At 42.1% G+C, this 16,361-nt stretch overlaps 2 protein-coding genes across 17 annotated transcripts in view; one reads left to right on the plus strand and one right to left on the minus strand.

Moving 5' to 3' along the window:
* Positions 1-16,361, plus strand: part of Med12l (mediator complex subunit 12L) — a 344,347-nt gene that overhangs the window by 125,305 nt on the left and 202,681 nt on the right. The gene's annotated exons all lie outside the window — the stretch shown is intronic.
* Positions 5,281-16,361, minus strand: part of P2ry14 (purinergic receptor P2Y14) — a 54,625-nt gene continuing 43,544 nt past the window's right edge. For all 5 annotated transcript variants that reach the window (XM_037206620.1, XM_028882190.2, XM_037206621.1 and 2 more), the window contains one exon: positions 5,281-6,715. In XM_037206620.1, the coding sequence (XP_037062515.1) occupies positions 5,675-6,715 (1,041 nt within the window). In that variant the 3' untranslated portion in view covers positions 5,281-5,674. The remainder of the gene's footprint in view (positions 6,716-16,361) is intronic.

Below are 16,361 nucleotides of genomic sequence, written 5' to 3' on the forward strand. Positions count from 1 at the left end.
CCACAGACACTTATCCTTTGCATTTTCATCAGCTGTGGATCTGTGTAGTAGCCTCTGTCTGTTGAAAAAAAAAAAGTAAGCAAGGAAATAGCTTCTTTGACAGTGGGCTAAGAACTATATTTATCTTTGTGTTTAGGGATAAGTATTTAGAATGCAGTTAGAAATTTCATTAATGTAGGGAAGTGATAGTAGGTTTTCCATTAGGCTGTATGACCTCTCCAGCCATGGGCAGTTGCTGGCTAGGTTTACAATAGCAGCATAAATTCCTTCCTTATTAAGAGGATCTTAAGTTTAGACAGCTGTTGTTTTTCTCTAAGATAAAAATATCAGTAGTGCACTGTTATAGATATCTTGCTGGTCTAGTCATTATTGTGGTTTGTGAACTTTACAGCTAGGAAGGACTGGATTACCTCCTCTGACGATATGAGAGCCAGCCTTTGGGAAGGAGACTTCCAGAAGGTCAGTTCTAGCCGATCATTCCAAGTTCTGTATCCCAAGTATGTGGTGTCTTCAGCAACAGGGTCTTATCTTCAGCTTTTAAATTTGCCCTTTAGGGTTCTCTACAACAGATATAAAACAGAGATAGTCCAAAAGGTCAAGGGGAAAGGATGAGAGTCACAAGCACAGGCCCAGTTGGTAACCTTAACTCAGGAAGAATGTATTTTCTATTCAGATAACAACCTGCTATTTCATAGAAACCCTGCGCCAAAGAGATGGTTCTAAAGGGGTAATGTTTGCACACTTATGGGGAACCAGGACACTGGAAAAACTGCCCTCAGTGGGGTTCTAAGAAATGGGGCTTTGCCTGTGTTTAGGAATAAAAATGACTAAAGCAGTATTGCCCTAGTTTGTAAAGGAACGGTGAACTGCTGCCTCCTCATGTCTGGAGCAGCCTGATGGGAAATAAGCATCTAAGCAGCAGTCTGACTGTAAGAGAAACCTGAGTAACTGTTAATGTCAGTGAACCTAATCATGCTGTCGTTACATGTGCTGTCTATACGTTTTCTTGCTGCTTGGATCTTTTGTAGCATGCTTACATTTTCTGGTTTTGTTTTACTGCTTTTTATTTCCATTTTTCAAAATCTTTTGGAACAAAACTACCATCTAAAATTCTTTCTCATCTTCAAGCATTTTTTTTTCTTCAACTTTCTTCAGCAGAAATGTATTTTATACCAACAGCTGTGTGGGTATCTCAAAGACATACCTGGAGCCCTCAGACCTGTCCTTCACTATCATTATCTCTTTACTTGGCACACTGGGGCTGGTGGCAGACTTAACCTGTGGGAACCGATTAAAATTTCAGTTACACTCTGAAAGGATTTGGGGTTAATTTGATACTTTTAATTTAGGTGACCACTCACTTATAAGCCAGGTTGGTATCATATAGACAATGTCCAAAGACAATCATATGTAGACAGTACATATACACATAGCCACAGAAGAAGAAAGAATAAAACACCCAAAGAGTTTGTAGTTCCTACCTAGATCTGTCAGTTTTTTGTTTTTGTTTTTTAAGTGTGAGTGGTGAGTGTACATCTGTATGCAGAATCCAGACAATAACTTCCAGTGTTTTCTACCACTTTCAACTTTATTCTTTTATTTCTTTTAGGCATGGTCTCTCCCCAAACCCAGAGCAGAGGCTGGCCTTGAAATCCTGATCATCCTGCCTTCTTCACTTTCTGAGTGTTTAGATTACAATGTGTACTGTGTGTTGGCTTAGCAAGTTTTTTTTTTTTTTTAATGTTTTTTTTGCAGGGCTGTACTTTTGTAAAGTTGTAATCCACACGCCATTGGACTCTAGCAGCCAATAACTGACCCGAGGGAAATAGTGACTTTTCATTGATGATTACACAGTCACACGGTCATAGAAACAAACAGATGCCCACATATATGCTCACCTAAAAGAAAACCCATGCCATTGTTTTCTTTTTGCGAGTGGGGAAGGTGTGATAATCTGTTTGTAATTTGCATAGTATCTCTTTAGTCTTATTTTTGAAATTATAATTACATTTTCCCTTTCCCTCAAAACCCCATATACCAATACTTCTCAATCTGTGGGTAGTGACCCTTTGAGGGTCTCATGGCCCTTTCACAGGGGTTGCAGATCAGCTATCTGAATATCAGATATTTACATTATGATTCATAAAAATAGCAAAATTACAGTTGTGAAGTAGCAACAAAAATAATGTTATGGTTGGGGGTCAGCACAACATGAGGAACTGGATTAAAGGGCTGCAACATTAGGAAGGTTGAGAATCACTGCCACATACCTTTCCCTGATCTTCAAATTCGTGGTGTCTTTTGTCACTAATTTTTTTTTCCTGGTTTTTTTTTTTTTTTTTTTTCCCCGAGACACGGTTTCTCTGTGTAGTTTTGGTGCCTGCCCTGGATCTCGCTCTGTAGACCAGGCTGGCCTCGAACTCACAGAGATCCGCATGGCTCTGCCTCCCGAGTGCTAGGATTAAAGGCGTGTGCCAATGCTGCCTGGCCTTGTCATTAATTGTTATTGCATGCTGATATGTATTTGTATATACATAGATAGTGCTAAATAGAACCTGCTCAGTCCCTACAAATGCCATCTGTGTGTATGTTTTCAAGGCTGATCTTTTGGCATTGGACAACCATGTTAGATGTTTTTGTAACAAGTTTACTAGTTGACATACTCTAGCGGCCAAAGCTGTGCGTGTGACTCGAGGTTGGTGCTGACATAGGCATTCATTGTAAAACCAGGATTAGATTTGAACCGGTTTTTGTCTGCTTCCGCGATGTGAGCCTTGATTCATTGGAGTGCTTGCACATCTGGAGTTTACATCTTTATAGCATCCCCTTACAGAAGGTTTCTTGAGGATGAACCTTAGGTTTGCTTTCTCTGGGTCAGTTTGGATCTTGTTCCATCCCCATTTGTGACTGCTGGATTCAGACTAGCTACTTAATTGCCTAGTGCTAATTCACCTCTGCTAGCTATATGGCTCACAACATAAAAAGTGGCTTTCTCAAAAGAAAATGTTTCCTTCTGTTGCTAGGAAAAGAGGGTGGAGGCCGAGGAGATAACCCAGCAGATGAATGCTACTGGGAACATTTTATGGAACATCTTCTTGGTTCACATCCCTCAGTGGACCCTGTGTGATTTTGGTATATTTCATTATGAATGCTCTGTGATATGTTTTTTGATTTCTGCTCCAGATATTCCTTTAAAAAAAAACACTTTAAGACACGTTGGCATAGGTGCTTGAATTAGTTAAGCACAGAAATGGGAACTTTATTCAGGTAAAGAAAGCAGGGAGATTTTAATGAATGGGGACTTAGGTTCTTCTGGGCTGTTTTTGAGCACCCTTTACTAGATTTCTGTATTCTAAATGTTGCAGGATGGCTACAGACATATCATGTTCTAGTCTAGCCACGGATGTGTCTTCATTTGCTTTACACAATGGAGTATTACTCAGCCATTTAAAAAATGCCATCATGAAATTTGCAGGTAAATGGAAGAACGAGGAAAAAAAAATCATCCTGAGTGAGGTATCCCTGACTCAGAAAGACAAAAATGCTGTGTATTTGCTTATATGTGACTATTAGCTGTTAAGTCGATGATAACCAAGCTACAATCCATAAAACCACAGAGGGTATGTGTAGAGTAAGGGATGAGAGGGAGCAGATAGATCTTGTCGAGAAAGGGAAATAGAAGGGGGGATCCAGTGGGGATGAGTGGGAGAGGGGGTTGTGGGAGGGAACATGGGGAAAGACAGCTAAAAAGCTAAAATTAAGGGGCATTTGAGGGTAGTATGGAACAGTAGGAATTGTCTAAAATATATACATACATGGGGGCATTCTAAACAAAATTGCCGAATAATGGGGGAGACAGAGTCCCACTGGCCATTTCTTGTCACCAAATGGAGCTTCTAGTACCAGGATTAGGTAACATGTGATTGAGTGGTTGGCCAAAGGCCCCACAGCAATCCCAAAACAACCCAGGCTGTTGCCAAGACTGTGGATTGCTCTCCACAAACTCACAGCAAGGCCTTCATTGCTGAAGACAACACCCACACAGCTCACTGAACATGGAGAGATTGAGCTGGTGCCTACATGGAGCCTTCACCCCTATGTTCCAGTGTCTTTGGTACAGAAAGCTACTCTGCGTGCTCTCAGAAGAGGAGTGTAAACACCACCCCTGCCACAAACCCCCTTTCAACGGTACACTGGTGTGCTTACTGCCTGCAAGGTAGGCCAGTGCAGTGGTGGCACAAAGCTTGTCAGAGTGACCAACCAGTAATTGATCTGACTCAAGGCCCGCAATGTAAAAGTCCCGTGATTCTACAGTTCCTATAAAAATGAGGAACTGGACTCTTGGTGAGGCCCAAGCTCTCAGCTCACCATCCTCTTTCTCTTTCCTGTCTTCTGGCACTGCTCGCGGGGCCTTCTCTGCCATTTGAGCATCTGTGGGCAGGCACTCTGTTGTAGCTTCCTGTACAGAAGCACCTGTGTGGTGTCCCCTGCAGCCTCTTCAGCTACAGCGATGTCTGAAGCGTGCTTAGGTTAACCCTTGCTGCCAGTGCTCTGCCCCTGTGCCCAGTTGTTTCCCTGCACCCAATAATAGTTCTGGCATGCAGTGATTGCACCCTGCTGTGGTTTCTGACCTCATCTGCCTGACATGTTGTTTCCTAAAACATCTCGCTTTCCTGTTAGTCGTCTGCTGTGGCATAGTAGTTTCAAAGGCATTGCTTGGTCCTACAGGGGAAAGTGACTTTCCGAGGACCATGTTCTCTATGTTGTGGGGAGAAGAGCATGGAGGTTGGAGAGAGAACCCACGTGACCCAAGCTTTACATAGTACTTTTCTTCCTCTCTCACATTGGCTTCAGTAGCCTAGTAGGAGGAAATCTGCCCTGGCTGTGGGAGTTATGAAGGATAATAAACACAGTCCCCTTACCAGTCCCCATGTGCATTTAGCCAAACACATACATGTGAGCTATGTTCTTTTTGAGAGTTTCTTGACTGAGCACTGGAAGCGTGGAGCTCTGAGGAAAGTGGGAAATGATGCCTAGGAGAGCCCAGAAACCTTCTGTTTTAGTTTCGGCTGCATTTGGTCTAAAGTCTTACTAGGACTCAGAGCGTACGAATAGTCGTTTGGGAAAGTCAGAGATGAGTAGAATGTTTCCATTTTCTGTGTAACCACCTCCCTTGCCCTGAAGTGTGACTAAGCATACTATACTGACCCGTGTGTGGTTGTGAGGAAATCTGGGGGTGTCCCTTCATACATTGATTACTAATAAAAAAAAAATCCCTGATGGTTTTGAAGACAACTTGTTTATTGGTACATACAGAGTGTAAAACATGAAGTAGATATGAGCATTAATAGAAGAATATTTAGGAGGCACACCTGAAAGATTGGGTGTCTTCTAAGAAGCAAATTAATCGCAGAGAAGGGTTTAGTTTAGTAACTCATAGACCGGAAACCACGTGACAGCCCTCCATTCATTCCATTTCTAAAAGATTGTGATATGCACAGACTTTCTCTTTACATGGAAACTTTGAATTTCATTGCACTAATTATTTTGAACTTCATTCTTACTGTTGAATAATACTGCTAGATAAGTTACTTATCATCATAAGCATGCGTTTTATTTATACTTCTTAATTATCAGGTAACAACATGGACAGTACTTGGAAGGGGATGGGAATTCACAAAGTGTCTGTGCTTTCGTGGACTGTATTTCCCCTCTTGGTTTTGGAAGTGTCTAGGTCATTGTGGACCTTTAATGAGATGTGTAACTTCTTACTTAAGACTTCTCTAAATGGCTGGCATAAGAAGAAATAAATAACGGGGTCCAGACACACATTTGCAGCAGAGAGCAGCAGAGTGAATTCCTTCACGTAGAGCAGGGTTTCCTTTGACTGGCAGCTGTAATGAGCCTCCGTCTGACTCTTGGTGTAAGGGATTCTGGCAATGTGGTAAGGTACAAAGCAGACCACAAATACAAGCACGATGCTGAATATATTGCGGCTAGACTTCCTTTTGACCGAGATGGAATTCTTTCTGGACTTGAGGTGAGACTTGAAGATTTTCCTTGTTATGGCGGTGTAGAAGATGATTAGTAGAAGAAACACAATCCAGAAAATGCTCACGAAGGCATAGTTAGATGCTTTGTGCCACTTCCGTCCCAGCTCATTTTTGAGTTCCATACACTGTACTTTCGTAATCTCCTTGACACTCTGGTTTGTCAGGATGATGTTTGGGACAGCGAGGAGAAGCATGAGCATCCACACAACCACGGAGAGCAGTTTGCTATAGTTCACTGACTGCACAATAGAAGTCAAAAGGGGCTTTACAATTTTATAATACCTGTCAAAGCTGATGAGCCCAAAGAACACGATGCTAACATACATATTAACATAGAAGATGACGGCAGAGACCCTACATACAAACACGTTCACCTGCCAGGGACCTAGGCCTGAGTCACCAAGGACTTTGAAAGGGAAAGTCAGGCCCATCAGAAAGTCAGCCACAACTATGTTCTTGAGATAGATGATAAAACTCTTAGAGCTGGGCACATAAAAGAATACCCATCCTGATACTCCATTGAGGAGGATCCCTGTGATGAAGACCACGAAGTACAACACAGGGATGATCTGCTGTGTGATAAGGGTGTTCCGGGAGCAGGGCTGGTTTGGGGGTTCTGTGGTGGTTGAATTGGCCATCTTGTAACTTCTGGAGGCAAAGATCTGGATAGAGAAGCAGACTAGTTACTTAAAGGACAATTTCTAGCCTTCAAGTCATTTGTGACTAATAGCTAATAAAGTGGAGGAGCATGAATATAGTGAAACCCACCAAGATTTTGAACCATTTACCCCCTCTTGTGGAGTTTTTAATCTTCCTTCAACGTTCAATTGGAAAGAGTAACTGCGCATGTGATGAGTTCTCATTAGCACAGAGAGTAGCATTTTCCTCCCACATAATGCTTTCTTCTAAAGTCTGAGGAAATACTAATTTGGATAATTTGAATATAGGCTTGAAAAGTAGTAACTATGAAAACAGTATATTTTATCCACAATTCCTTTTTTTTTTTTTTTTTTTTTTTTTTTTTTTTTTTTTTTTTTTTTTTTTTTTGAGACAGGGTTTCTCTGTGTAGCTTTGGAGCCTTTCCTGGACCTCAACTCTGTAGCTCAGGCTAGCCTCGAACTCACAGAGACCTACTTGCCTCTGCCTCCCAAGTGCTGGTTTAAAAAATGATACGTGATGCTAGTTACCGTGTGGAAAGGTCATGAGGCATGAGCCACGCATGACAAAACCCAGTATCAGAGCTTTATTGGGGACGGGGGGCGGGGGCACAAAAGAACCAGGCCTGGGGAAGCAGCAGTGTGTGTGGTGCAGAGAGAGAGAAAGATAGAGCTAGTGGGGACAGGCGAGAACAGAGAGGGAGAGGAGTCTGTGTCGGGATTTTTAAGGTGCAGGTGGGCTTATGGAGCCACGCCACACATTCGCTGATGCTGATTGGGTGACCACGCCTCGTGCACGTAATCACCAGCACGCACTGATGATGTAAGACGCAAGACCCCAGACCCCTTGCTTAGCTGCCGAACTGCGCATGTGTGGCCATGCAGCTGGAGTGGGGGCAGAGTCCTAACACTGGAATGAAAGGTGTGTGCCACCACGGTCAGGCTGGCTTCTTAGGATTTTAAATGTCAACCGCGCATCCTGAGGGTGCTCTGTAGGAGCAGACAGAATGAAAAAGGAAGTAAAAGGTCACCATTTTTATAAAACTCCTTGAAATGGCTCATTTAAAAGAAATATTTCATTAAATAAAATGTATAGTTAATCTTAATTACAGTTTACTTTGAAAAATACAGGACTCAGTAGGACATATTTGTGTTCATTCATTCTTATGTATACATAGCGACAGTGGATAAAGGAGAGGAGGGATGAGCATAGGGACTTGGGGGAGGTGATATAATTATGTTTTAATTAAAAATTTAAAAGTCAAAGTTAGAGCTAGTGAGATGGTTCTGTGGTAAGGATACTTGCTGCCAAATCTACTCACCTGATCCGTGAAACCTACATGATGAAGCCAAGAACTGATTCTGCAATTCTGTCCTTCATGTTTTACACACACACACACACACACACACACATACACACACATACACACACACACATATATACACACACACACACACACACACACACACACACACACACACACGATCCCTGCAGATTTGACCTTCATGTTTTACACACTGACTGACTTTTTATGGCTCATAGTATGTAGATATTGAGCTACACTGTGCTATGTAGCACCAGAAATTTGGGCTGCCCTGTCTATTTTTCATCAATGGGAAAGCTTTGATGTAGGACAGCAAAGGGTAGATTTATTCAGAAGGTCACAGGGCACACATTTTCATTGTGTGCCTGAGAATCATCTAGACCTGCTGGAAGCCTCTCAGGTTTCTGCCCTCATCCTCAGGCAAGAGTCCTGACTCATTCACCTCCAGCTGCTGGGAGTCCCCCTTGGCCTGATTCTCTGCTTCCTCCACCTATGCTGTGCTGCCAGGGTCCGTCTACTTCTTTTTAGTCTGTTTGTTTGCTTGTTTTGTGTTTTTCCTCCATCCAGTCGATCTTCACACAGACTTCTATTTGTGTAGAAAATCGATTGTCACCTTCATAGCTGGCAGGCTTCTCTTCATTATTGAGCTTTCAGTTGGATGCCATTTTCTTTAAGAAGTTTTACTGTCCCACACTGAGCTGTGGTGGGTGGAATGTGGGGTTCCTTCTGTGTGTGTGTGTGCGCGCGCGCTCATGTTCTGTGCCTTTCTCCTGTCACAAGGCTCATCTCTGGCTGCTGTGTCTCCTTCAGAAGAGAGAGAATGTTCTTAATCTTCACGTTACTAGCCTAATATTTAGGGCATTAAGTAGTTGAGATAATTGTGAGATAAACAAATGTGCAGTCTTGGAACACCAGACATGAATTACAGCTCTCATCTGTACTTGCATCTAATCCATAAGTGTGGGAAAGGGAGATTGGGGAGGACGGTGTGTTTCTTAGGTTGCAGGTGTGTCTTGTTTATGTTGCTGGTGCCTGGCAGCATGTTTTGTACACAGTGAGTGGCAGACTGTGCCAGTAAAATAAGGAAATGTGAGAAGGGCGGGGGGATTGTAACCATGGAATTTGAAATTCAGTTGTATTCCATATAAAACAAAACAATAGGACCAGTTGTGTACTACTTCCTTCAAAGGAATATCTTTTTTTTTCCTGTGTATTTTCCTTTCATGTGTCTTATGGCAAAACTAGAAACACGTCTTGTTACTTGATCCTGCCAGTGTATAAACCTCCTGTGCAAGAAAATTACCCGAAGTTCCTTCCTTCATGGAATCAATCTTTTATTAACTCTTCCCCCTCAAGCTGCTGCTGTGCGTGCTCGGCTCTGCAAATGAGTTTGCTGTCTCGTTGGACTCTTATGTACTTACATATATATTATGGTTTCATATTTTGTTAGTAAAGTTTCTGTTACTATAAAAATACCTGAAATATTCTTATTTCGATAAGAATAGAGTCTCTTTGGCTTGTAGTTTGGGAGGTTCCAGGTCATGGTTATTTGGCCTGTTGATTTGGACCTATGACTAGGCAAAGGAGGGGAGAGAAATAGACTAGAATCACGTGGTCTCCTTCAAGGATGGGGCCTTTGCTGGCTTAAAGACCTTGACATAACTTCAGCCTTTATCCACCACCTTCCAGTAGCATCACTCTGGGGACACGTCTTGAACACATGGCCTTTTAGGGACATTCAGCATCCAAGCTGTAGTTGATAGCAAGTGATTAGTGACAATGAGCATATTTTCCAGTTTCTCATTGTTTTCCACGACAAAGTCTAATCAATAACTTGTCCCTTCAGTTAGATGAAGTTTTGTTTAAAAGCCAGTTTCACAGAGCTTGAGTGAATTCATACTGATGTAGCACGAGTCTTAAAAGGCCTTATTAATAAAAACAAACGCGAAGCCAGGTATTGGGGTGAACGCTGAAAGATCAGAGAAACAGAACAAGCCACAGCCGACTTCACCTTGCCAATTCCTCAGCTGATCTTGTTTCTTCAAACTAGAAGTCTCTGTGTCCTCATCCAAATAGATCTCAGCTGAACTGCTGCTAAAAGCTTAAGGGCTTAACAGATCTCTAGTTCTCAGTCCTCAGAGGCCTTATATACCTTTCTGCTTCTTGCCATCCTTTCCTGGGATTAAAGGCATGTGTCCTTCCCAAGCAAGACATGAGATCTCAAGTGCTAGGATTAAAGGTGTGTGTCACCATACCTGGCTGTTTCCAGTGTGGCTTTGAACTCACAGAAATCTCGATGGCTCTCTGCCTCCAGAATGCTAGGATTAAAGGTGTGAGTGCCACCATTTTATGGCATCTATGTCTATCTAGTGGCTGTTCTGTTCTCTGACCCCAGATAAGTTTATTAGGGTGCACAATATATTGGGGAACACAACATCACCACATACTGATGTGTATTTGTGGCTTTAATTTGGTGTCTTCAGTTACCATCCTCTTAGCTACAATGGTGCAGTATTCATAGCAGACACTTGTTTATTTGTGGGATTATTTTGAAGTTGTAGATGCAATTTTGAAGGAGAGAGAGTTGAAGTGCATGATGTATAATTATGTAGTGAAGTAGAATTTTCCTGAAATGATTTAATGAGAGCCAAATTCTTTTCCTTTTAGGTTATAGAGGTCAGTATAAATAGAACAGTAACATTTTCCCCCCAAAATGACTTCATGACAGACACAATTCCCTTCTCTGTGGATACTGTGTAAAGTAATTTTCCTGGTGTCTTGGGACTTACATGAATATGTGAGTTATAGTATGTCTGGTTGTTGAAACTCTCACCCCCATAGCAGAAAAAGTATCTGCTCTAAGTTCCTGTAGGTGCAGAGACTCTGCTCACACTCACAGACAATGCCTTCCTGAACCTCCCTTTGACTTGACTGGGAGGGGTTGGCTTGAATTAAGTAGGCTTGGTAATGGAATGAGAATGAGTATCTGTGATTTGCTTGGTCCTTCCCCACATACTTGGCAGGTCTCCAATGGTCACAGGTAAATGTCTGTTTGGGGATAGAGTGATCTGAGACCTGCTGGTGGAGGAGATGTCTTCTTTTCCTCTGTCCTATGTTAATATACCAAAGGCTCACACCAGGCACATTTCATCCTAATATAATTTGTAAAAACATTATTGACAACAGCTTTAAAGCCCTTAAACATTTAAATGTTTTTATATTATATGGGATACATCTGTGGGTATAGCTAGCTCAAGAGTGTGTAGCCTTTCTGTAGGGAGGATCAATGATCAACTTCAAAATATGCAACAGTATCTAGAAAGGCATCTATGAAAAGTAAAGTCAATTTCATATTGAGACCAAAAGGCAGGATTATCTGTTGCCTAAGATATAGACAAGGTCACAACTCTGACCCAGGAAACGGGCTAATTACAGATCTTTACCTCCCCCTCCAAGTCTAATCCCCAGTCTTATCCCTAGCTTTGTAGCAGACCACCTGCTGAGGCCTCCCTATATCCCCTTCCCTCCTCTCTAGTCCCTCATAGAAATCTAACCTCCCTCCCACGACTAATGACTTTACCCCAGCCCCCAAATCCAGCAAGCAGTTAAGGTCTTCCTGGGAAACCACAGGCCATTCCAGGCTGGGAAGCAAGCTGGCTAACTGCAGATCCTCATCTTTTCCTCCATTCCTTCGTGTCCAGTCTCCTAGTCTAATGTCCAGAACAATAGCAGACCTTCTGCCATGGCCTCTCCTCACACTCTTGTCACCAGTCCCAGGGGACTAAGCAAATCTTGGTGTAACACCCTGCTTTCTTCCTTCCCGTGGGTCCCCTTAACCCCCACATCCTATCTGCATTCTGAATGAGGTGTCAGCTCTCAATACCCAGAAACACATTTTACCTAGAACCCCCAGTGGCCTCACCTATCAGGACCCTAAAAGCATTTCCTACCAGGCAACACACAGCCACCACACTCTTAAGAACCAGAGAGGAAACAGAAGCCAAGGAACAAAACATCCACACAGCAAAGACAGGACCAGATAGCAGCACCTAGAATTACAGTATCCCCACCCCCAGATTCCTACATGACAGTTAAAAGCACAGTAAGTAACAGTCAGGATAATATGTCTCCACTAGAGCCCTACCACAGCAGCCCCTAAATCCTTCAACATAGCTGAAGCATAAGGAAAAGACTTTAAAATAGTGTTTATGAATATGATAGAGGTCCTTAAAGAGGAACTAAATCCCTTAAAGAAATCTATGGAACCACAAAGAGTAGAAGAAAATGAATAAGACAATTCAAGACCTGAAAGTAGAAATATAATCAATAAAGGAAATCCAAACTGAGGGAAATCTGGAAATGAAAAATTGAGGAACTTGAACAGGAATCTCAGAGGCAAGCATCACCAACAGAATACAGGTGATGGAAGAGAGAATTCTAGATATTGAAGACGTAATAGAAGAAATAGATAAATCATTCAAAGAAAATGTTAAGTCTTAAAAACTACTGGCACAAAACATCCAGGAAATCTGGGACATTATGAAAAGACAAAATCTAAGAATAATAGAAATAGAGGAAGAAAAAGAAACCCAGGTCAAAGGCACAGAAAATATTTCCAACAAAATCATAGAAGAAAATTCCCTAACCTAAAGGTACAAGAAGCATTGAACATGGAGAAGTCCAGCTGTTGCCTACACAGAGCCTTCACTGCTACGTTCTAGTGCCTTTGGTACAGGAAGTATTCCGCATGCTACCAAAGGAGAAATGTAAACACCAACCAAGTCACAACCCTTGTATCTGCAGTGGTGTCCTGCCTGAGATATGCTAGGGCAGTGGTGGCATGAAGCTTGTGGGAGTAATCAACCAATGTCTGATTCCATTTAAGGCCCACTCCATGAGATGGAGCCCATGCCAACACCACTTTGATGACAAGAACCTGAGGCTAGATAGCCCAGGGACCTAGGAGAAAACTAAATAATACTGGTCTAAAAAAAAAAGAAAGAAAAGAAATATAGTGATAAAATGATTCCTAATGACATTCTGCTATACTCCTAGATCAGTGCCTTGTTCAGCCACCATCAGAGAAGCTTCCTCCTGCAGCAGATGGGAACAAATATAGAGACTCACAGCCAGGCATCTCTCTCTCTCTCTGCCTCTGTCTCTCTCGCTTTACACACACACACACACACACACACACACACACACACACACACACACACAGACAGAGAGACACCTTGGAATACTCAGCCATAAATTGAATGTGTCCAAGGGAGGGCCCTTAAGAACTCAGGGATCCCAACTGAAGAGGAGGTGGAACAGCATAAGAGCCAGAGTGATGAGGACGTGAAGAACAAAAGGTCCTCTAAATCTCTAAATAAGCCTTATTAATGCTCATATGAACTCACAGAGACTGAGGCTGCATACACAGGACCTGCACAGGTCTACATCAGGTCCTCGGCATACGTGTGTGTGTGTGTGTGTGTGTGTGTGTGTGTGTGTGTGTTTGTGTGTAAGTGTAATATGGTTTCCAGTTTAGTGTTTTTATAAGATTCCTGAGTACATGAATGAGTGGATCTCTGACTCTTGTGCCTTCTCTTGGGCTCTTTTCTTTCTTTTTGTTTATCTTGTCTGACTCCGATGTGATAGTTTTTAAAAGAAATCTTATTGTATTTTATTTTGTTGTCCTATTATTCCCTAGAAGCCTGTTTGTTTTACACTGAGAGACAGAAAGGGAGTGGGTCGGGATGGGGCAGAACTTGGAGGAGTAGAGGGAGGGAAAAGCATAATCAGGGTATGTTATGTGAGAAATATTTATTATTAAAAGGAAGAAAAAATAGACAAGATGACAAAGACATTACTTTGATGGTCTAATATCTGAACAGTCTTATCTTGTCTTTAGAAGAGGATTTGATGTCCTGATGAGGGGAGGCCTACTAGAACATCAAGTCTCCGCACACATAAAGGAAATGGTCATATCTTGGTCTTAACTATGAGCAGGAGTGTGAAATAAGAACACAGTGAAAGAGAAAGACAGCAGCCTGGATGTGACCCGGCACTGCTGCTCTCCCTGCCCTTGCATCTCACCTAGTTGAGTCACCTTCTCTTACTGCCTTAGCCTGCCGAAGAGCAGAGAGTAGGCATCGCAACAGTGGGAGAATTGAGGGCCCCTCGGGGTAACTGAAAAATGGAAGTGGGTGTTTGCGCCCCTGTCCTCTGGTCTGTGTGTACCCTCTTCATGGCTGTGCTGGTCCTCTAGATGGCTGACTTTGTGTAGTGGAGGTGCTCAGGTGTCAGGAATGTACAAAGTGTTTCATGTATTACAAATGCTGTATTTAAGAAAGATTACGTGAGCCAGGCGGCGGTGGTGCACGCCTTTAATCCCAGTAGAGGCAAGTGGATCTCTGTGAGTTCAAGGCCAGCTTGGTCTACAGAGCAAGTTCCAGGACAGGCTACAAATCTACACAGAGAAACCCTGTCTTGAAAAACCAAAAAAAAAAAAAAAAAAAAAAAAAAAAAAAAAAAAAAAAAAGAAAGAAAGAAGAAAAAAAAAAGGATTAGTGACTGTCTTCACCCTGTCTTGGGTGGAACCCTTCTTTGTTTCACAGATTTAGGTGAACAGGAATGAATAAATGGTATGAAATCCTTCAGCCTGTGTCTACCATCACTTCCATGTCTTGGTATAAAATTCATAGCAAAGTATCGGGTTTGTGCAGCCCAAAGGCAAGTCAAGTACGGAGAACACGTAGCTTGCCCTCCCTTGATTACCCCCCCCCCAACAGCAAGAAAGAATGAAAGGTGGTGATTGATTGACTGTGGTGTAGGCTGCTTACCCACTTGTTCCTTAGAGCATTGTAAGTGTGGGATCATGTGCCATTATTGTCAAGTTGAAGACTGTATGTAACTTCAAGGCTCTCTTTGTTGCCTGTCCAAAACAGTGCTTACTCCAGAAATAGGTTTATCATATCAAAAGCGTGCTTACCTCTAAGCCCATTCCTCATTTTCTGTGTATTTATAGTTTTTCTTGTGTATGTGTCCTACCCTCTACATTATGTGTCTTAATTCTTTCTCTGAAGAAGAGAAATGGTTCCTTCTTAGCATTTTGATAACACATGCAATATTTCCCCTGCCACCTTAATTTTTTTGTCTTTATTAAGTAAGGTCTTCTTTTACGGAAGCAGTTCAACCTAGTGAGTCCTCGTCTTGAAGTGCCCTAAATTTCATCATTTAGAATCTCGTGTTACAAGAGAAAAATGAATTAAATACACTATATATCATGCAGTTTTTATTTGAAAAAAAAAACTTCTTTTAGTTTTACTTTTTCTTAAAAAGTAAATTATTTTAAAAATTGAAGTGTGTGTGTGTGTGTGTGTGTGTGTGTGTGTGAGAGAGAGAGAGAGAGAGAGAGAGAGAGAGAGAGAGAGAGAGAGAGAGATTGCATGCACATGAAAATGCTGGTGCTGACCGAAGGTGCTAGATCCCTCTGGATCTGGAGTTACAAGTGATTGTGAACAGTCTGATGTATTGGGAACTGAACTTGGCTCCTTTGTATGAGCAGCGTTGTCTCCTCACTGCTGTGCTGAGCTGTCGCTCCAGCCCCGAGAGTACACTTTGATAATTTAGCCTGCATCACTGTGAACTATTTCAGCATGTGTGTTTGTTGTTTGTATTGTATTAACTCTTGCTTGTCAATGCTGATTGCAAACTCTTGTGTAAAACTGAGCAACTACTTTGAGTATATTGCCATGAAGTAATTAGGATATACACTTATTTAATAATACATTGTTTTTGCCAGGAAATCGTAGGTTTAATGTTGGTATTCCTTATTTTTCACGCCCTTTCTCCTTTGCCATTTTGTAGAATATGTAGCATCACTCCTGACTTATACCTGCTAAATGCTGTACCACCATCCTTCCTTCCCTGCACGTCTGTGACCGTTGTTCCCAAGCAGTGCCACATGGGAACAGAGCTGCCCCTAGTTTAAACAGTTCATCGGGGAGGCTGCTGTGTGGGCTTTGTGCACTGTCTTATAGGAAGACTGTAAATTTAGCAAAAAAAAAAAAAAGTGATTGAATTTGATTTCACTTGGGCTAGCTTCTCAAGCTGTAACACATACACATCACCTGGGGATCCTGCTACAGTGAGAACATAAGTTGTATGGTCCTGGAGTCCAGCATGATAACTGACCCAGGGATCTCTGAGTGGCATGTTTATTTGTTTATTCTTAAAGTATACAAGAAATATTCAATAAACTGTGGAGAGGATAAAAAGATACATATTTTCTATATAGGGACTACAATCAGGACGGTATAACCAGGTAGGTTATCTCC

This window comes from Peromyscus leucopus, chromosome 6 (genome assembly GCF_004664715.2).
Source record: "Peromyscus leucopus breed LL Stock chromosome 6, UCI_PerLeu_2.1, whole genome shotgun sequence".
Lineage (NCBI taxonomy): Eukaryota > Metazoa > Chordata > Mammalia > Rodentia > Cricetidae > Peromyscus > Peromyscus leucopus.